Below are 22,716 nucleotides of genomic sequence, written 5' to 3' on the forward strand. Positions count from 1 at the left end.
AGGAGGAGGAGGAGGAGGAGGAGGAGGAGGAGGAGGGAGGGGAGGGGAGGGGAGGGGGAGGAGAGGAAAGATAAAAGAGAAGAGGAGAGAAGAGAAGAGGGGAAGAGAGGAAAGAGAGGAAGGGAGGGGAGGGGAGGAGAAGGGAGGGGAGGAGAAGGGAGGGGAGGAGAGAGAATGGGGCAGGCAGAGGAAGAGCAAGAGAGAGGAAGAATGACATAGTGACAAATAATGACCCAAACTGGAGGAACTGACAATATCCTTCAGTGGGAAACAGTCTGAGTATTTCTCAAGAAGTTAAATATGGAGTTATCACAAGACCCAGAAATTCTACAACTAGTGTAATCGCAGATTTTACAGTGTCTTAAGACAAAATTCAGTACATCATTCCAGCATATGCTACTTGGAAACTGTTAAAACATCCCTTTCTTCACAATAGAAAATTCTCATTTTCTACAACCTAGTAAAGCTCTGCTCGTCTTAATATGGAGCTTTATAATTTCCTAAAACACATTTTATAACTATTAAAAGTCATACTGAGGAAGTGAACGAGATCAAAACCAAGCAAGCCTATAAACTCTCTGATGATTCTTAATATCATCAAACATTTCCAGAATAGCAGTGTTAAGTGTGAACTACTAAAGACTCGTAAAAGAATTTGAAGTTTTATTGTATGCGTATGGGTGTTTTGCCTGCATGAATATGCCTGCTGCCTGCAGAGACCCAAAGGTGGCAGATCCCCTGGAACTGTAGTGACAGACAGTTGTGAGCCATTGGGTGGGTGGTGGAATTGAATCCAGGTCCTCTGGAAGAGCTGCCATTGCTTTTAACTGCTGAGTCATATCTGTAGCCTCTAGTGAATCAAAGTCTTAAAATACATCGGTATGAAAACTCTGCATCTGGAGTCAGAGGGATAGTTCATTTAGTAAAATGCTTACCACATAAACATGGGGACCTAAACAGCCAGGTGTGGTGGCTTGTAGCTATAATCCTTTTACTGATACACGCCCAAGTGGATTCTTTGGGCTCCTTGTGTAGTAAGTCTAATGGAATCAGGTTGAGTCAGAAATCCTGTCTCAAAAAGTAAATTGGAAGCAGGTGTTGTGGCATAGGCCTTTAGCCTCAGCATTAGCATTTGGGAGTGAGAGGGCTCTGTGAGTTCCAAGCCAGCCTGGTCTAAAGTTGCAGGCAGCCAGGGATACACATTGAGACCCTGTCACAAAATGAAGAAAAATGAAGGAGCAGTTGATAAAGACATCTCAGGCCTCCACATGTACATACAAGCACACATGTGTGTTCGTGGGCGAGCACAGACACGCAAGAATTCACAGCTATCCTATTTGCAATTTATGTGCTGTTTTCCCTTTAAGGTAAGTTCCATAAAACCAGAATGCTTGAGAAATCTAACTCACCAACTAGTATAACATCAGTTCTCTCTTGATATAACCTAAGATTTTTTTACTTATATATCTTCCATACATATATACTTTTCCACATTAACTCTAAGTATATCCAAATAAAGAATATCTTTGTGGGATAAATTTCTAAGAGAAATTTCAGAAAATTCAAAATTTCTAGAAAAAAATAGATCTCAAGAAAATCTTAAAAATAATATTCTTCAAATGAGCTAAGTCTGTATACTAGAAGCCTCTGCCTCATCACCTCCGGACTAAATATGGACAACTCTGAGAAAAATTTTCACAATAATAATAAATATTTAATGCAATCATGCAAATCACTTGTTTTAAATAGTTATAATTTTCTGACTTGGTTGTTTTTAATTCTAGCAAGGGAAAAAAATCAAAGTTGCTTATTTTATAATTAAAGAATAGACTGCTTGTGTTCATGTCTGCATAAGGGGATTTTATATACTCTTCTGAATCAGTGGGAGAAGATGCACCTATCCCTTGAGAGACTTGAGGTCCCAGGGAGTGGGGACATCTGGTGGCATGGGGTTGTGGGGGGTGAGGACATCCTCTTGGAGATGGGGGAGGAGGAATGGGATGAGGAACAGTCAGAGAGCAGACCAGGAGGGGGATGATGACTGGACTGTAAAAACAGATTAAAGAATAATAATAATTAAAATAAAAGAACGAAAAGTGGCAAAAAAGGATTAGCCATCATTTAAGTAAGACCTTATGATAAGACTAACTTAATATTACATTTTACTGTCCCATTTCAAGGCAAACCTTGTAATATAAGGTTTTCAGAACGCAAAACCACACTTTTTTTTATCAACAATGCCTTTAATATAATTTTTATAAATACCAATGAAAATGTAATAGGCAGGAGTATTTAAAAAGTGGCTCCTAAGCACAGCATCTCATTATTTATTATCATGAATAATACGTATAATTATGTATATTATATAAAATAAATTATCATGAATACATAAAATGATTTTTACATACAAATCTTAGAAGATATTCATCTAATGGTTTCACATTTTGAGAGACTATCAAAACGGAAAGGGTTCTGTTTGCAGAGTTATGTCAATGTTTCTCATAAATAGTCTTAACATAAAGCCTGATACATCTCTTTGAAAATCAAATAAACTAAAAATGTAACCAGTTCGTTTGTTTGCTCCATTCATAATCCAGCCTTTCTCACTAGAAGGCTGATGGAAATTTACAGGAAATCAGGGAATTGAATTTAGAGGCTTCATTCCCCAAATTTACCAGCAGAATGCGTGAATGTTATCAAGGGATTGATCTAAATTCTACCCTCTGCCACCAAATGGAGTAAAACAAAGATAAAACTAATTTAAATAGGCTATAGGAAATTTCACAGTATCCCTGTATTTTATGTGTGGAGGAGGGTTTTCAACAAGATAAAACACACAATCTTAGTTTTGACAATGAAATTATGCACGCGTACAAAATCATTTTCCATTATAAGCTACTACACATGCCTACACCTATGTCCTTTTGTATGACAGTTCTTTCTTATGAGCAATTCGCAGTCTTCCAAGTTATGGTTAGAGAAGACTTAGGGTAAGGATAAAGTTTCAAAACAAAGTAGTTCAAGTAGTTCTGGAATAAAAAATATGATAATTATCATTTAGCTGGACTTAATTAAGAAACTATAGATATATACATATTAAACAGCCTTGGGTTTTCTTTAGTCATTTAATCACATTTAAACCAACTTATAAGATCAGGTCGAATTCAGCATTATCATACTGATGAAATGTGGTTTAAGGTAAGTTTGAGTTATTATTTTCCTATGCTCTCTCCCCCCTCCCTCCTCTCTGTTTCCTTCCTTCTCCTTCCTAGTCCTCCTCTTTCCCTCCCTCCCACCCTCCCCCCCCCCCTCCCTCCCCCCCCCCCCCCCTCTCTCTCACACACACACACACACACACACCCACACACACACACACACACACACACTGGCAAAATAATCATCCTCTGGAAAATAAAGAAAGGACTGGAACCCAAACACTAGTTTCCACACTCAATCATTCTGGGACTTAAGAATATTCCAGTAGCTAGAAGCGCTTTCTGCTCTCACACAGACTAGAGCAAAGTTTCCAGCACTCACATCGGGCAGCTCCACAACTGCCTGTAACTCCAGCTCCAGCAGGAATCTGATATTCCCTTCTGGCTACCTCTGCCCTCCTTGCATATGCTTGCATACAGACACACACATACTGTCACAAAATTAAACAAATCTTTAAAAAAAAATATTGTTATACTCTTTAACATGCCCAAGGACAAAATCTAGTATGACTTTCCTTAGACTGAAACAGTAATTCACTGAAATGCCTCAAAGGCTAAAAAGTGTTCAGAGAAATTTAAATGAGTAGTTTATACACCAGACAATTGGTGCACGCTTTCAACTCGAAGTGAATAAAATAGTTGAAAGTGATCGAATTTTACAGCATTCCCATTGTAATCACAAAGTCTCCCTGGGTCCTCACTGTGCAGGCAATAGTCATAGAAAGACCAGTATGTCTAAAACAACCTACTGTTCCTCATGGGAAGATGGTCAAAGACACCATGTACCTAGCCAGGCCTTCTGGAGTAGCTGGGCTTATCACAAGTCTGAACAACACTATTATTACATACTTACCCTTTTGTTCTCTGAAGCAACTCAAGTCCACCTCCAAATATAGATTTGTCCTAAGTGATACTATTTATTATTGTGTATGCAATGTTGCCCAGTTAATTTGTTCAGTGAGCGGTATCATTGGCCTTAAACCGATGATTCCCCCACACCACCAACATGTGGTGAAAACCTATTGTTCTGTACAAACTTTCAACTGTGTTTCAATAGAAAAAAGTCATGGCCAGAAATGAGCATGATGTTTGAAAACACAGATTAATACTCAGTTTAATGTCAGGCTTGCTCATCATGAACTGTTGTACACCATTTGAATCTCAAAGATATTAACAAAGGCAACTAAAATGATTAATGGATCCGATATATTCCTTGCCTCTTTGCCACTTGGGGAAATGAATGAGCCCTGAGGATGTGATCGTTTGTATCAGAGGAAGGTATACAGAGTATAAAGTACAGATGTTGAAGGTAGACACCACTTGAACCCATCTTCTCAAAATGCAAGGAGCCTTTGTGGATTCTAAGGTAGATAAGGGTTAAATAGAATCTCTATCCCCGGGAAGCAATTGTTAGACACAAGAGCAAAGAAAAGGGCAAACTGACTCAGCAGGAAAATTATGCCATGGGTCCCATGGAAACGCAATGTCAGTTTGATTTGTCTTATATCTGATTTGAACTTGATCTCTTGTCTGTACCAAATCTGTATACCTTGTCTCCTCCTGCAGTGAAGTTTTAACTTGTTAGCTTTTACCCTAAGAGGTGCTCAGAAGCTAAAGCCCAGTAGAGTTTACTGCTTCTAAAAACAGATGAGATTATCACCCCAATCCCAAAGCTAAGGGGGAAATGGGCTGGAAAATATACCAAAATCTCACTGTTTCTAGGACTCAGTCTACCCAAACTTTGTATACAAATGTAACATTCTGTCTGATTCTTAGATGTCTGTCTCAGTTTCAGTCTCATGGTAGCTAGAGATGAGTTCTCCCCAATATAAAACTGCACTGTGGAAAGCTAGGGATAACAGATTCATATGCAACCATCACTTAATTGAGTTCACAAAAATACACAGTACATCAAATCATAGAAAAGAAAGCATGGATTCTAACCACTTTGTCCTCCTTTGGGAAAACATCCAAGGAAGCAGAGCAGGGAGAGAAGAGAGAGAGAGAAGAAAAACAAGAATGAGCCATACATTAACAAAGTGATGCTATCACAACAAATACATTTCTTCAATGTGTTAAGACACTTATGTGTTAAAACAGAAAAAGCAAACTCTATACTGAAAGCACACACACACAGGTCCTACCATGTGCTACCATGTACTGGATGTAAGAACTGGGCCTGGTTCCTGAGTTTTAGTATTGAGATTAGTAGGTCTACATTTAAAACATTCTTTGGTACCAGGTGTCCTGACATACACCTGTAATTCTAGCACTAGGGAACTGAGGCCGAAATATCTAAACATTGGCAGCAATTAATAGCAAGATGCTAGAAATAGCAAGCAATATTTCAAAAGCAAAATCCAAGGAAATCTTCAGAAAAAATGTCAATTAGCCACATGTTGCCTCTTATTATTGAAAACACTTTATTAAAATACATTAGATGATGCTAAAATTTTATTAAATTCCAGTGAAAATTGTTAAATACAAAATTTATGAAAAATATACTAATAAAAAGAGTCATAAACAGAAAAATGTAAGTATTTTAGGCATGACTTATTCCATAACAATAAAAATAGTATTTATTTATATGTATTTCAATATTTTATCATAGGAGAAAACACCTTTATACAATATTGTGTTTTTGTGCATAGACAACATTTTAGGCTGGACTGTCTTCAATTTTATTTCTTTAAATTTCTTTCCAAGTTGGGGTGATTTTACTATAAGAGGAATGAACTAAAAGAGGCCTTACTATGTGCTTCAAAGAAAAAAAAGTATTTCCTGGATCAATTTTCTTTAAACAACCTGAATTTGACCCTAACAACTTCGAGATGCCAGCAAACAACTGTGTGGCAGCTGGCAGGATTCAACCCTGTAAAGGGAAGTTAAGAACCTCAACAGCTGCTGGTCCTCAGGCAGCACTAAGCCTCAGCTGGTGTAGACTAACTGTCACTGCCAGCGCCTTTCAGAGGGATTAAGTGGTACAATACCTCCCGGCCTCACCTACAAAAGCTCATTTCCAAAGTATGTGTTTGCAGACATTGAAAACAGGAGAAGGGATTAATAAAGATCTTGTGGGCTCTTCATGTGATGTCGTTGGCTTAAATTATTTTTATCCAGCTCTCAGAACAAGCACAAAAGGATCATCACTATTCTTTGCTTACAGTTAAGGCAACTCTTGGTCAGAGACAACACTGGTCTTCTATGGAAGTATAAAATGTGCTTTTTTAGACTTTGTGTTATAATCCCCCTGGAAGAGAATGTAGAATGCCCTACGACAATTTAGACGACCAATTAATACCTGGTCAACTGGGAAGTTTGTTCTCAATTTTAATTGATTTTTTCCAAATTAGAAGAATTTCAAGAGTGGTTAAAGCTTTAGTGGTTTAAAATAAATATATCATATTCTACACATGGTTAGATTCTTGAGCTAACTACTAGGGAATTTTTAAGGCAGTGACCATTACAATTGTTCAATACTATACTACAGATCTCAACCAAAGAATTAATTTGTACTTCTCTACAAACAACTCTATGGTTTTAACACAGATAATGTGAGAAGATTATAAATGTATTGTATTTCATTGCATTGTGACTTCAATATGAATAGAATACAATATAGATTGTAGAATATGTATGAAATATATTCTACAGCAAATATTTGTTAATATGGGTCTTGCATGGTAACATTTGGTTTCTGTTACATTAGAATTATTTATTTAGAATCTTAAAGCATAAAATATTTGTGCTAACTTAAAACTATGGTACAGCAGAAGACCTTGGTTTTATTTCAGCAAAATTAGGAAACGGCTTCAGGTAAGAATACATCTTATAATGCCAACTTTTAAAAATGGGTTTATTTCTTATGTTCCTTAAATACTTGAATACTTATAAAAGCATATTGACAAGTATAAACTTGTCAGTATTTCTTTGGCTTGAGAGTAAATCTGAAATTATAATCCTTAGTGATACTAAGTTTAAATTTACTTCAAAAATAAATGCTTTAGACAGGTATACTTTTGGCTTGAAATGGGAATCATTTATATTTATCCACACATAGGCAAAGTATCTTTTTCGGTGCTATATTTATCACTATCCCACTAATTTGCATCTTATAAAAACTCAAATCACAAAAGGATGTATTCCTGTGTATATTACACGCATGCATCAGCCTCAGATCATACATGCATTTACATGCTTGCAAATGTGGTAGCTTTGTTCAGCTCCTGGGCACCTGCTGTGTTCACAGGACACTCACATTGTTCGATCGCAGAGACACACGGCCTCCACAGCGTGCACAGAATTTGGTGCGGCAATAGGAGCAGAGATGGCCGCATCCATCAGCAAACTTTGTTTTATGACAGATCCCACACGTAGGGGCATCATCTTTGTGCTCGCCCTGGTAACGCCTTGCTTCCTCTCCGATTTTTCTCACTTGCTCCTTATAGCTTTCAAACTGTTGATGCAATCTCCTGGGCAAAAGAGACGAAAGAATAAACTAAGTAAATGAAGGAAGACAGACAAACTGAAGTATTCCTAAAGAAAATTAAATTGACCTGTTTGAGGAAAAGCAGCATGTGTAAATCTACTTTCCCCATCAAGCTGAAAACCTAAGCAACCTGTCCTGTTATACATATACCCTGATCTTTCTGAGCCCAATCAAGAGCTTCTGCTTTTACAATTTCTAGGGCGGTATCAACCACAGCGGCTAAGGCAAGTCTTTCTCCATAAGAACATTTACAGTAACATTCAAATACCCCCAAGTCATCAGTTCAAGTCCTTTAATATTAAACTGCTATAAATAGAGCAGCTATTAGAACAAAACTACAGAGATTCTCCCAGATGAAGGGTTTCTTACACTGTAAGAGAACAAAGGGTATTGCACAAAGCTTAGGCAACAGTCTTTTCCTGTCTGTCTCCCCAGGAAAACATCCTGGGAAGTAGCTGACCAAATTGACCCATTGTGTATGAGCTAGTAGGTTGCACATGAATGTTCCCTAAAACACAGACTGCAAAGATGCCATTGTTAATACTGGACATTGATGCTATGTTCCACATATGGTAACTGTCGAGAGCTGCATTCTCCAAACACAGAAGGTGGTGAGCCACGACTATGCTCAGCAGTGCCTCAGAACTGGGATCTGGTTATGTTATACGTGGATTTGTTTGTTTGTTTGTTTTGTATTGTAATTGTATTGTATTATTTTTTGGTTTCGTTTCGTTTTGGCTTTGGTTTTTACCTCTAAGACTTCCTGAGCAGAACTTTAATTATTTCTTTCTTCTTTGCCATTGGTACCTTCTCTATTTAACTCGTCCTTAAGGCAAAAGTGTATAAGCTCATACACAACACAGTTAAATACTTAACATGATTTCCAACTGGAAGGCATGACGATTCCATTTTATAAAAGAATAATGTATTGCCATTTTATTTAACGAGTGCACAAATGCTTAGTTCATTGATGAATTGTTTGATGTATTATCTATTTTACATGTTATCAGCAGTGTAAGATCAAGTTAGTAAGATCAATAACAATCAAGGATGACTGTTATTTCAAAAGATGTACAAAATAGCACTTGGGAGTCTTATGTCTTCTAGGAAATGAAATGATTGTGAGGAATGGCAGCAAAGAAGTATTCCCAATCAAATAAACAGAAATAAATTGTAAGCATAAGAGGAACAAGAATCGTATTTATTATGTAGTTCCTAAGTAAGGTCCTAGCTGTTAGGGTCACTAAGTCAAATCTCCTCAGAACCCAAGTGTGCTTCACAAGTCAGGCTACGGAAGAATTTTCTTATAAATTTATTCTATAATATAGAAAATGATTTAATATGGTTGTCAGTAAACTTTTCAGTAAAAGGTCAGATGATAAATATCAGACAATATTTTATCCTTTATGAGCCATATAGCATTCGTTGTAAGTACTCACCCCACTGTTCTGATGGGAAAGCAGTCACAGACAGGATGCAAATGAGTGTGAATACATTTAATGCAATTTTTATTTATGAAGAGACAGACAGTAGGCTAGAGTTGCCTAATGGGTCAGTCTGCCTGTTCTTCATTAGCAATTGTTTTATGGTAAGGTAGAATGATTTCAAAAGGAAATCATCTCTAATTCTTTTTTTTAAATATACACTTGGGAATTTTATACATTTTAGTATAAACGGCTTTAGCATTTAGTATAAATGGTTTTAGCATTTAGAATAAATGGTTTTAGCACTTTTATCTGTTTGTAGCCTACCTATGTGTGGCTCTTGAGACTGAACCCACGGCCTGGGGCATACCAAGCACACACTCTAGAACTTAAGCACACAATCAGTCCTCAAGGGAAATCATTGTACAATGTGTAATATATGAGGCTCTGGCTCTACTGCAATCTCATGGGGTTCTAATGTTCACCCATCGCTCACTTCATATTCCTTACTAAAACTCATATTTAGTTTTTAATATGTCCATACATTTTTCTCTGATATTTCTATTTACTATCTCTGTACGTATTACCTGTCTTCAACTAAAGACTAAGTATAACAGATGTACATTTCAGCAAATAATGATGACATGTGCCTTCTTGATAAAAGCCAATATACATTTTATATATGCATGTGTACATATTTAAATACACAGTTATAAATCCCATAGTCCATTCTGTGGGAAAACGTGTATAATTCACAAACGAGTTCATAGAAAAGAAAAAATATCTGAAAAAAATCTTCATCTACTCCCATAAAACAGTAAAAGTGCTGGTTAAAAAGCTCTCAACTTGAAACGTATGTTGGAGCATGAAACAAAGTGAGCGAACTCCACAACGCATGAAATGAAATAGAAACAGCATTTGAGAATAATTCCAGTGCAGACATCTGCCTAGGAAAAGGCACTGGGGCTGTGTGATCAAGAACTTTGGTTTTTGTTATACAGTGAAAGTAGGTGCTTTAGTTAGGCAACCAACAAAAACATTAGAAAGAAAATGTATGAGATCCAACTCAGTAGTGGAAAAAAAATATGAAACTCAAAAAAGTCAATTCTAAAGATTTAAGTTAAAAATAAAAACATGAAGCTTCGGAGAAGGAATGATTAGTAACTGTAACAGAGATGACAGAGATAACGAACTGATTGAGGATTGTAAGTAGAATGATTAGCAAAGATGGCCATGGCAGATTATTAAAAATCTAGATAAATGAGGCTTAGGAAAGACAGACTCAGACAGCACAACTTGTGAGTCCTAATGAGTTGGGGTCATTTTTATTAGACATAAAGACAGATGAAACATTTGAAGTAATGAAGAAAAATGATATCTCAGGGAAATATTTAAGACTGTAAAACAACAAATACATAAAATATGGCATAATATTTTACTAAGAAGCATTGTTAACCCAGATTGATTGTTTCACATTTGTACACTCTGCACTCTAAAGTCTGAAGCATGAAGATTGAGTTTAAACTCAGCCTGGGTTATACAGCAAGAATCATCTGCATAAAACACACACACACCTAATGACAATAAAATAACTTATTATTTAAAAGTATGAATGTAATGTTTTACATGACAATTTTGAACTTAACTGACTAACATATAAAGAACAGAGAATTTGATCTTCAAATTTACGACTCTCCCTAAAACTGACAGATAAAACAGATTAAAAATACATCACAACAGAGGAAATTTTAAGAAAAACACAAAGTTCAACCTAATGGACAAATCTGCATAAGCGTATGTAAGCCTATAATATATGTGTATACAGATTGCACTATATAGATACGTGTGTAAATTTCTCCATTGAGCATATTATACCAGATAGCTAAGGGTGATGTTGTGCTTCCTTCTGCTTTCCTCTTGCACTGTTTAAATGAATAGATGAAGCTTCTCAAAGATCTGTAAGGTCTGTGCCTTAAAAATATTTGAGATATTTTGTTTAAAGTTGAGGGGAGAAGTTGTGTGTGATATTAATTCTTTGTCTTTCTCCGTGTGTGTGTGTGTGTGTGTGTGTGTGAAAATTCATATTAAAAAGGAAAAGATCACATCTAGCTCATTAAATATTACCAGATAGCAAACGAAGTCAATAAAATCACAAAGGTTAATACACCTAATGACACTGACATATGCAAAGTAACTGACCGTCCACTGAATCCGTTTTCATAAGCAATACATATACTTAACTATGATAACTTTGTGGAATAGTGACATTTTCACTCTACTGACAGGAAAACTATCTTCTTTCTGGGATCTGCTTTCACTTTTTTTTTCTAACACTTATTATGCTTTTGTTTTAATTTGTGATAGGAATATGTGGGATGAAGGCTTAGTTCCCCCAGTATTGTCATCATTGACAAAATTCTCTAGTGTTGATTGTTATTTTGCTATCTTGTTTTTCTATTTTTTAAATTTTTCTTCTTTATTGGATATTTTATTTACATTTCAGATGTTATCTCCTTTTGCCATTTCTCCCCCACCCAGAAACCCCCTATCCCATCTCCCTTCCTCCTTCTTCTATGAAGATATGCCCCCACCCACTCATTCCCACCTCCCAACCCTGGAATTTCCCCACACTAGGGCATCCAACCTTCACAGGACCAAGGACCTCCTCTCCCACCTATGCCCAACAAGGCTATCCTCCCTTACACATACAGCTGGAGCCATGCGTCTCTCCTTATGTGCTCCCAGGCTGGTGATTTAGACCCTGGGAGCTATGGTTGGTTGGTATTGTTGCTCTCCCCATGGGGCCACAAACCCCTTCGGCTCCTTCAGTCTTCTCACTCACTCCTCCATTGGGAATCCCATGATCAGTTCAATGGTTAGCTGTGAGCATCCAACTCTGTATATGTCAGACTCTGGCAGATTTCTAAGGAGACAGCTATATCAGGCTCATGTCAGCATGCACTTTCTGTAATACACATCAGCGTCTGCATTTGGTGACTGCACATAGGATGGATACCCAGGTGGAGCAGTCTCTGAACATCTCCCTCCTTCAGTTTCTGTCCCACACTTTGTCTCCATATTTGCTGTCATGAGTATTTTGTTACTCCTTCTAAGAAGGACTCTATAGTCCCCTTCTTAAGATCTCCTGTGCTCACGTGAAGGGTGACAATAAATGTAGATTCAACCTACAAATTAAAGTATATCTGGAATCGTGAAAGTGAGAATTAGCAAGTGATGTAAGCCTTTGGTGAAAGTTGGCTGAAACAAATGAACAGAACCCGACCAAAGAAAAGCATGCCTATGGTGATGAACTCATTCCATGAAACTTGATTCTCAATCATGCTCTGGTTACCTTTTCCAATTCCGCATTCTTCAGGAGATTCCCATTACTCATTCATTCCTCTATAGCATTTGTCTACAAACTCTCTTCTTTATCAAGTGACTGCAAGATACAGTTCTCTTTTCAAATCTACAACACTCTCTTGATGATTCTTGAAGTCTCGGGGCACACGACTATTAAATACTTCTTCTATTGTGGGGTATCTTAGACCCTGACAGGTAAGCAAATATCCATAGTAGATCATTCGTTAGTGAGCACACAAGCATTTCACTGGAAAAGTGAGGTTTTCCAATTGCTGTGTGAGGTGAAGGCCTGTACAGTCTTACTTTCTGTCATAGAGAAGTTGGGGTAGTTCCAAGGAAGAGAACCACCAAGGCCCAGTGTCTTTTCACACAGTGGATACATAAATGACCAGGATAGCTCTTTCCCAATCCTTCCCCCCTTAAGTCTCAGGAGACCATTCAGATATGCACTATTCATACTTTATCAAGACCTCCTGTTCACTGGTCCTGGGTAGCCTGTATTTCTAGTCTCATAAGTGTTACAGCAATGGTTTCAGCAATAGGCTGTTCTTATAGAAGTGTTTTGACATCCAAGAAGAAAGTAGAGTAAGAGGTTGGAAAATTCTTACACCTTCAAATTCATTTCATTCTTTTGGCATTTCTCCCTTTGGGTGCAGAAAATCCCTTCTTTGGTACTGAAAGATAGTACTTAGCTCCTCCTGAAGGTTACCAACTGTCTTTCTGACATGTGCCTTCATTTTGTGACAGATACTATTTTAAGAAAAGCAAGAAAGACAGGAGAGAGGGATAGATGGATACAAGAGACAAAGAGACATGATTTATTACACTCATGCCCTCAAAACTGCCTGATAATCTACACTAATACTCTAATAAATTGTTCTCTTAAAACAACCTTAATAACCTTCTTAAATTCAAATTCCTCTTACAGTGTTCTCATATGTCTTTGTGTCAAGACATAATCTTCAAGATGAAATAGACTTCTGGAACCAAAATGCTGGTAGTGAAACTATTAACAGCACACATATATTTTACATCTGATGCTTTCATACTTAAATCCATTTTAATATGTGACAGTGTTCTACCATGAATAATATGTAAAAATACACTATATATACATATATGTTACATTAAATGAGCCAGCGACTATAAAATTGTCTGCAAAATTTATTTAGAGTGAATTTATTGAAATTGACATATTGTTATTGATTAGCACGGCTGGCAAAATCATAGATTTCAACTGTGTAACCACAAAAAAAAAATGAAGTGTTATCATGCTATTGAATTTTAGGTTTTTCCGTATGGACATCAATCTGTCTCTTTCCCTATATATAATATCAGTGTGTCATTTCAGTAGCTGTGAATTCAATTCAAGGACTCCTTGACTCTGCTGATGACGAGGTCGGTTCACTGAGCAATGATATATACCCTAGTAAGGTTGCCAACAGTTGATAAGACTGCAGTTCAGAGGAATCTTTGGAATTAGCAGAGGTTCTTATGAACTGACTTCTCTGTTACATTGTCCATCCTCCCCTTTCTCAAAGTAGAGAATACATCTCTAAAAGTAGTAGAAGCTAGAACACACCTCTATCTTTTTCATGTCTTGCCTTTACAAAGTCTAGGCACACAGAGCTGGATTATGTAAGGGGAGGAGAGGGCCTACTTCTCCAAATCCAGGTGGCAAATCTTTTATTTTTTTTCAGCATTAAACAGTCATGAGATGGACGTTGTGAATATAACAGTAACCAGAAAACACAAAATTCACTTTAGAAATAATATTAGTCAATTAATACATGCGGATTAGTACTACCTCCAAATTTTTCAGGGTTGATTTGCACAGATCAACTGAATTGTATCATGCCCCTGAAAAGATTTTTTTTTTCAATAGCATGGGTTTCAGAAATGAAGAAAGACATAGGATGATGACCATTTTAATGTAATTATATTAATTGATATACCTATTTTTTATTACTTTTTTTTTACAGTTTAGTCGTTACCTTCTCCGGGTCAGCCCTCTCCCAATTCTACATCCCATTCCTTCTCCCCCCTGTCTCCAAGAGGATGTCCTCAAACCGCAACCCACCCCTCACCCCACCAGACCCCAGCACCAGGCCTTACCACTCCCTGAGGCCTCAAGTCTCTTGAGGGTTAAATCTTCTCTCATTGAGAGGGTTAAGTCTTTTCTCACTGAAGCCATACCAGGCAGTCTTCTGCTGTATAAAATATCATCCTGAGTGAGGTAACCCAGATTCAAAAAGACATGCATGGTATGTACTCAATAATAAGTGGATACTAGCCAAAAAGTACAGAATACCCAGGATACAATCCACAGAACTCAAGAAGGTTAACAAGCTGAAAGGGCCCAAGTGAGGATGCTTCAATACACTTGGGAAGGAAAAGAAAGCAATCATAGGAGGCAGGAGGAGGGAGGGACATGGTTAGGAGAGGGGACAGAGAGCGGAAAGAGGGAACATGATCAGGTATTGGGTGGGGGCCAGGAGAGAAGCCCTAAAGGCCAGCAGAAAGAATGGAAACAGGCAACAGGGAGGTAGGAGGTAGGGGGACCCTCTAGGATGTACCAGAGACCTGGGAGGTGAGAGACTCTCAAGGCTCAAAGGGAGGGACCTCAGGGGAAATGCCAGATAGTAGGGAGAGAGAACTTGTAGAGTCAACCTCTAGTAAATAAACAGGGAATCAAGTGGATGGATGGGGTTGCCATCCCACAGTCAAAAGCACTGACCTAGGATTGTTCCTGTCTGAAGGATCTGTAGGGCCAGGTAGCAGATATCGAAGGAAACTGATATCTTGCTCCAGGATAAACGGAACAATGGGACCTAGCATAGTTTGCATGCGACATTTAAAAAGATTGCTGTTGAGTGAGTGTGGAATGGCAAGTGAAAACCAACAGGCATGGCCTATGATTCCTTCCTCAACCAGAGGGGGAAACACACAGAGAGACATCACTGTGTACCCCTTTGCCATATTGGTAAATGGACACTATCAAAAACCCGTGAAGTTAAAGATATAGAAATTAAAGACAAGAGAAATCTCCTACGGCCCTTACACTAACTAAGAGCTCCTAAAAAAACATGTCAGATACCCAACGGGTGAGGCATGTCAACGGTTAGAAGACAATGCCTTACTTGACTAGTAGCATGCTATTTAAAATGTTAACATTAGACTTTTTGTTGAAAGTAAGTCAGTAGTTTTTTTTTATTCAAGCCATTTACAGACTATATAGAAAATGTACTGTCTGTGATACATGTGTTAAGAGAATTTCATTTAATTAACATAATCAAAAACTATATTTTAACAAAACACTGAACACTGCTATTATGAAAATAAGCATAAAATTCAAATATTATGATGTATGTATGCATATATATTTTATGTGTGTATAATATCGGATCTTTCCTTCTAATATCATGTTCATGGATTTAAATGTGTTATTTAAAAACATTTAATAATTCTGATATTCACTAATGATGCCATTCACTCAGTTATTTCTTTTCTGGTTCTGGAGGTCCAACAGGGTATTGTATATGTCAGACATTGAATTACATCAATGCCTGGATGATTTCTTTTTAAGTTACTATAGTTCAAAAATGATTTTTCCTCTCATATCTAAAAACACGATTTGTCTGTAGTTTAAAATAAATATGTAAATAGTGCTTAATGCAAGTGTCCAGCAGGTGGCACTGCAGGCTTTTATTTTTACATCTCGTGCTCAGTTATTTAAATTATTTTTCTTGAAAACATCTAATGTGTTAAGGAAAACTTGTACAGCCAGCAGGGGTGTAACTTATCAGAAAAAAAAATGTGTGTTTAGAGGAGACTGAAAAAGAACAAGAGATATTTATAAAAACCTTTCAATTCCTGCCCCTGTGAAGAAGATTTTCATTCTATGTACAATTAATACTAGCTCATATGTATGTACACACACACACATACATGCATGCATGTGTACTCATGAACATATATATTATATATTTGGGGTTTGGTTGTATATTTCCTACCACTTATGTGTTATCATTTCGTGTCTTCATTTTCCATTTAGCAATGTTAAGACACAGTTCAGCCAATCAGCGTCCCACAGCACTCTGAGAGCACTGTGAGAAGACACTTAGGGAGAGCAGGAGTCTAACGGGTGATTAGCTATTAGTGTTTTATTGTCTGTTACTTTCGCCAAGCATTTATTTTTAATTCCGTTTTCAGTTTACCAAGGGAGGCCACTCCTGAGGAACCACTAAATGGAGCTATCTCAGGACATGGAGCCTTGCTCGCAAGCCTAAGATTTGTGCTCCAGGATATAGCGAGGCTTATCCGGTTTCCATGATAGTTCTTGGAAACACTGTCATACCCTGTCACACTGGCCCAATGTCAACTGTAGATGTAAGAGAGCACTACCACTGAAAACCTGCCACAAGAAGGTGAACTGCTTAAAACTTCGATAAACAAGTTTTCTGATTTTCAGTACAACTCAAGAGAGGAAAAGCATGTTAAATGAAGAGAAACCATGACAGGAGGTATTGATAAGGAATAAGTTTTAAACATGAGTGATGTTAAATGTTAATAAAATAATCATAACAGGGGGCTGGAGAGATGGCCGGCGTTTAAGAGTGGTTACTGCTTTTACAGAGGACCCAGCAGTACCCTTATGACAGTTCACAGATATCTGTAATTGTATTTCAAAGGGATCTGATGTCTCATTATAGAACCAGATAAGCATATGATGTACTTACATATATGCAGGTAAAACACACATGCACACACATACAAAATCATTAAAATCATAGTAAATGTACTGCTGGCACCTTTTTTATGATATATGTATCAAATAACACATAACAGGCAAGCTCCAGTTACTGGCACTTACTCAATGGTGGTGTAACAGATATGATCAAGACCAAGTGTTAAGTAAAACTGTTCATGTCTACATCTTCTGCACGGCCAAGCACAAAATAAATCTTGCCTTTGCTGCAGTCTTGACTAATTTTACCAAGCTCGTTATGTTGTAGGAAGAAAGAAAACTAATGAACCAATTACACAATGGAATTCTTTTGGAAAAGAACATTTCTAACTTTTGGACCTATGTCTGAGGCTGGCTTACTTGGCTAAAGGATGATCAAATCTTCAATATCTATTTCTCAGCTTCGTGAACATAAAGACTTATTTAAACCTATTTTTCAATTTCTCCATGGATGGTCTTCGGTAATAATAGTAACCAGGCAGACTTGCTGGGGAGTTAGTTGAGATAATCAATGTTAAGCTCGTAGCACGATGTCCAGGACATGGGAGAACTCAGCACATACGAGCTATTATTATGAACAGACATGGATAATACATGAGGGATGAAAGCACTCTGCTTTTAAGTTTCTGAATACGCTTAGCTAATAACTTTGGGAGGCAGCCATGACTGGAGTGTTTCTTGGGATATGAGTATCAGTATGAACGACTTGGATAACTGATCAATAAACCACCAGTAACAGCCAGAAAGGGCATTTCTTCAGGTAAAAGTCAGTCTAAAAGAGCAACCCATGAGATTAAATTGTTTTCATGAAAGCCAGAGGACTCAGCCACTGGGCGAGATCACATAAATTTTTTGAAAACATTCCCAGTACTTTTTTTTGTTTGTTTATTGCTACTGCATGATTCCTGAAGAAGAGGAGGAAGAGGAGGGGAAGCGGGAAGAGGAAGAGGAATGAGAAATAAAAGTATAAAGATCTAGTACTTTTAAAAGTATTACCAATTGGTTCATTTGGACTTAAAAATACAAACTACCTCAATCACAACTGTTCCATGTACTGACAATTCAGTCGATGGTTGTGTCAAAGAGATGATCAATACAAAGTGTAAACTAACCAATTCTTATCTGTGTCTTCTATGAGGACAAGCACAGGATAAACACTGCCTTCTAAAAATTCCAGATTGATCAATAATATTTAGAAAACTGCTAATATACAAAACACTCGTTGCCTTTACTTTAGTAAATTTACGCACTTTGAGTTCATTCTTCCTCTTAGAGGGTTGAAAAAATTTGTTCACTATTTCTTCTTTTCCACGACAAACTACTAGCTACAACACTGTGGCTACAAGAACCTTTTGGTGATATTTGGAGAAGTAATAACTATCTTTCTTTTCATCGCTTGCCCAGAAGAATTAGTTTAAAATTGCAGTGGTCCTGTAAAGCTCTCTACATTGCTTTGTTTCTCAGGAGCCACAGAGTCATACAGAATAAAATACAAACTGTGGTGCTTTTATTTGCATGATGACCCTGCTTTCCAAGACACCTTTTCCTCCTGGTCAAGTTCCTACTTGCATATTCCAGCTGCCCAGATCTTGTTCAGTTACCTACATCATTCCAAGCTGGTCTGATCAGAAGTTCTGCCTCACCTTGTTACTCTCTAGTGTTTGGATGATGAAACTGTAGCTATCTTATTCTGAGCATAGAAAGAAAAATATATTACCTGTGTCCTATTCCAAAGAAGTGAGTGCATTCAGTCTTTAAGAGATTACATTGGACAGTGATGGCACACATCTTTAATCCTAGCACTTGGGAGAGAGAGGAAGAATAGTCTCTGAGTTCAAGGCCAGCCTAGTCTACAGAGTGAGTTCCAGGACACTCAGAGCTACACAGAGAAAGCCTCTCTTGAAAAAATTAATACAAAAGACGTCACTACATCATCTGTAAAATGCTCATCCTATCTCTGCCAACTTTAGGGGTTACGGTGAGAGTTAAAATAGGTAATAAACACAAGGACTTTACAGAGGTATTGAACAATTACTAAGACCTCAGTAGAATATTAGCTGCTATGTAATAGAGGGCAGATATAACGAGCATAAAAATCACAACCTATATTTTTCCCATTCTAGTGACATGTTAATATATAATATAAACAAGGTGAAGAACTATGGAATAAAAGATCTAAATTGAGTCAGAACCTTAAAAGCAGCCTCTTCAAATATTCTGCTTTTAGAGCTTAAATTAAGTATCAGAGGAATAAGAAATTTATTCTTAAAAAGGTTCCCCCTTTTTCAGTTTTAAAAGCAGAGACATGCAAGTCTCCTGGATTTCCCTTGCACTGTACTGAATCAGTCAGTACATCATAGGTACAGTGTCTTCTCAGGCATTCTGGAGTGCATTTCAAGACAAGGGACAAGATGTGATTTTCTTCCCATTATATTTGCTAATGATGACATCTGTTTTCGTCCTTTAATTAAGACGTATTCTTAATATGCATATAAGACCAGCTCTCATCTAAATAATGTAACAAGTGTTGCAAATAACGAGTTATTATATGCCCGTGAAAGGAAATGATAAACTAAGTATTTGAAATGTTACTACAAATGGGGAAGCTAAATTCCCAAAGGATAATATAACTTTTAATTTCCTCATATGTATACATAATTTAGACCTGTCCCTTGTGAACTAGAACCTGTAACACTTCTTAATCAACTCCAGACAACCTCTTTTAGCCTTCCACCCATACCCAGCAATAATTAGTCTATTTTTAAATGTTACCATCTTATGTTATATTTAGACACCAACAATGTGTCATATCCAGCTTTCATTAATCACACAAATCTAGAAATATTCCATTTTTACTTTTTTGCTATTACATTGTATATGGAAAATTTTAATAACCAATTATTTTGAATATGAACTGTTTTTAGTACAGTAGAATATGTCAACAACTCTGGACAGAAAATTGTGTTGTCTGTCGCTGTAATGATCCAATTACAGGAAGCATGCTCAAATTCTCAATCAACAAAGTAATTAATTTTGCAGTAGTTAGTCAAAAAGAAACGTTGCTAGGTTTACTTGTAAGCAATGCCCAATTCTACAGAACTCCTGCTCATTTTGAGGACTTAATAATTGCTCACTGTCAGATTAACCTTAAAACATGGGCTCCATCCCATTCTCTTGTATAAAGAGGCCCACAGAACAACCAACAAATGAATATCAGAAATTGAACTGAACTGAAAGCAATTAAGTCCAGCGACATAGGAACACACTCTGACAAGGGGAAATTTGCTGATCCTTCATCTTCTAAAGTTTTAATGACCTTTGACCCTTGTAGAATGAAATAAAGTAGCCTACTGAAAATAGTCTAACTACGCAGGGTAAATATCATAGCTGAGTATCAGCTGACATCTCGACTGAGCAAGTTTGTTGTTTCTTTAGGTATACTTTCTAAAGCATGAATGGAGTAGCCAGGAAAGACAACATTATACTGCTAAAATTTGAACCAAGACTTGAAGAAGGCAAGGAAGCCAGGAATAAGAGGTGTCTCGGTGAAAAGGATAGGAAGAGCGAGGGCGGATGTGAGAGCTCAAGTGTAGCATCAGGCATGCCCAAGCGAAGAAGAGAGGTTGGGGACTAGAAGTCTTATAATATATCACAAGTGCTGTCTCTTACGGTGGGTGAGCAGGAAGATTTTGAATGTAAAAATTTCATGAATGTGCTTCTATATCCATGTTTATTGGATCCTCGTGGCTCTGTAGTATTTATTTTTATGTATTTGCTAATCTCTTTGTATATTGAAATGAAGATTAATCACACTGTTTTCCCTTCCTTTTCCTCCCCTCACTCCTCCTAATATACGTTTTCCTGCTTTCTCTCAAATTCCTGGCTTCTTTTTCTTTGTCATTTTACATACACACACACACACACACACACACACACACACACACACCATAAATATATATTCCTAAATATATTAGTGCAATCTGCTCTGTCTATATAATGTTATTTGTATGTGTGATTTCAGAGATGACCATTGGTATTGGATAACCAATTGGGGGTGGTGGTCTCCTCACCAGGAAAGACTAGTTCTCCCATTCTTCCTCAGTATTCCTTAGCAGCTTGTATTTTTTGTCTATGTTTATGTGGCTAGTAAGGTCATGAATCTTGGTGGAAAACCTATACCAACTTTACTAAACCAACATAATTCTTAACTGCATTCCAACTTTTTATTCTTATACCCACGGATAAGTGTATCTCTCATCCACCATCATTTCTTTTTCCTTTGCAACAGACACAGACCATTATAAAAACAATCCAACAAAAGCAACAACAACAAAAACCAACCAATCAAAATGCTATAAGATAAAGGCTCTTAGAAATGTCAGAGAAGCCACATCTATGAACTGTCAACATGGCTGCCTAAAGAAGACCTCAATGAGGACGCTATAAATAGGCATGCGAGCACGGGAGAGGGAAAAGTCCATGCTCATGGATCAGAGGGGACAGGAATAAAAGTATAGATGGCAGTCATGTGGCTTCGGAGCATCTGGCTTGGAAATGATGTAAGTGTGACTTGGCATCACTCAGCTATTCTCTGTCCCCTCAGCTTACTTTGGGTCTTACACCGCCGCCATTACAGAGAGGCAAATTGCTATGTGCATGGCTTTCATAGGCTGTTGAGGCTTCATTCTCACGTCGCACTTCCCACTTGGTACCATGCTTCTTCCTCAGTGTCCAAACAGGGATAGTATATTGCACCCACCAAGGCTTTGTCAGGCTCCATGACACAGGCTATCATTTCTATCAGATGGGAAAGCAGAAGCTGATATCTTCTCATTTTACAGTAAAACAGACCCAAAGTGCAGTTGAAGTACCTACTTGGCAGCTATGAAATGCCAAAAGCATTGCAATGACCATAGGAGAAAGGTACGCCGGTATCAACAAAGTTCAAGCGCTTCATTCATTTAGAAGTGGTAGGATGGATACTAAGCAGACAGCATAACACACACCTATCCCATGTAAGAGAGACTTATAGCAATACTGTTTCTACTAATTCTAATCTGACTGGACATAGCTTTTCAACCCATGATTCAGTGAAAGTAGGGATGGTACTTCTCAGAATGAAGATTCTATGTGGAAACACAATAATATATTTTGTAATTCTGTACGGCAGTTTTGAAATGAGTGCTGAATCCAGGAATCAGAAAGAGCATCTTGAGTTTGAGGCCAGCCTGGGCTGCATATAGAGGCTCAAGCCAGATTTGAGTACACAGTAGGACCCCTATTAGATCACACAATACAGATATTTGAAAGTGTATAGGCTAAATTTTCTGCATAAACTATTTTTTGTTTATTTTGTAATAGGTTTTTTTCCTCCCTTAGGTAGTCACACAAATTGAAACTGTGATGTTTTGATGAAGCCAACTCTCAGATACATTAAATGACCTAGGAAGTGCAGTATTTGCTTGTGTGTGCCTGTGT

The 22,716-nt window shown here is 37.4% G+C and overlaps 1 protein-coding gene across 7 annotated transcripts in view; it reads right to left on the reverse strand.

The window, feature by feature from the left end:
• The window catches only part of Rims1 (regulating synaptic membrane exocytosis 1), a 481,904-nt gene that overhangs the window by 264,491 nt on the left and 194,697 nt on the right, over positions 1-22,716 (reverse strand). For all 7 annotated transcript variants that reach the window (XM_028767193.1, XM_028767198.1, XM_028767197.1 and 4 more), the window contains exons 4-5: positions 7,474-7,687; positions 5,160-5,171 (exon numbers count right to left, since the gene is read on the reverse strand). In XM_028767193.1, coding sequence (XP_028623026.1) covers positions 5,160-5,171; positions 7,474-7,687 — 226 coding nt within the window. The remainder of the gene's footprint in view (positions 1-5,159; positions 5,172-7,473; positions 7,688-22,716) is intronic.

This window comes from Grammomys surdaster, unplaced genomic scaffold, assembly GCF_004785775.1.
Source record: "Grammomys surdaster isolate TR1022 unplaced genomic scaffold, NIH_TR_1.0 171, whole genome shotgun sequence".
Taxonomy (NCBI): Eukaryota; Metazoa; Chordata; class Mammalia; order Rodentia; family Muridae; genus Grammomys; species Grammomys surdaster.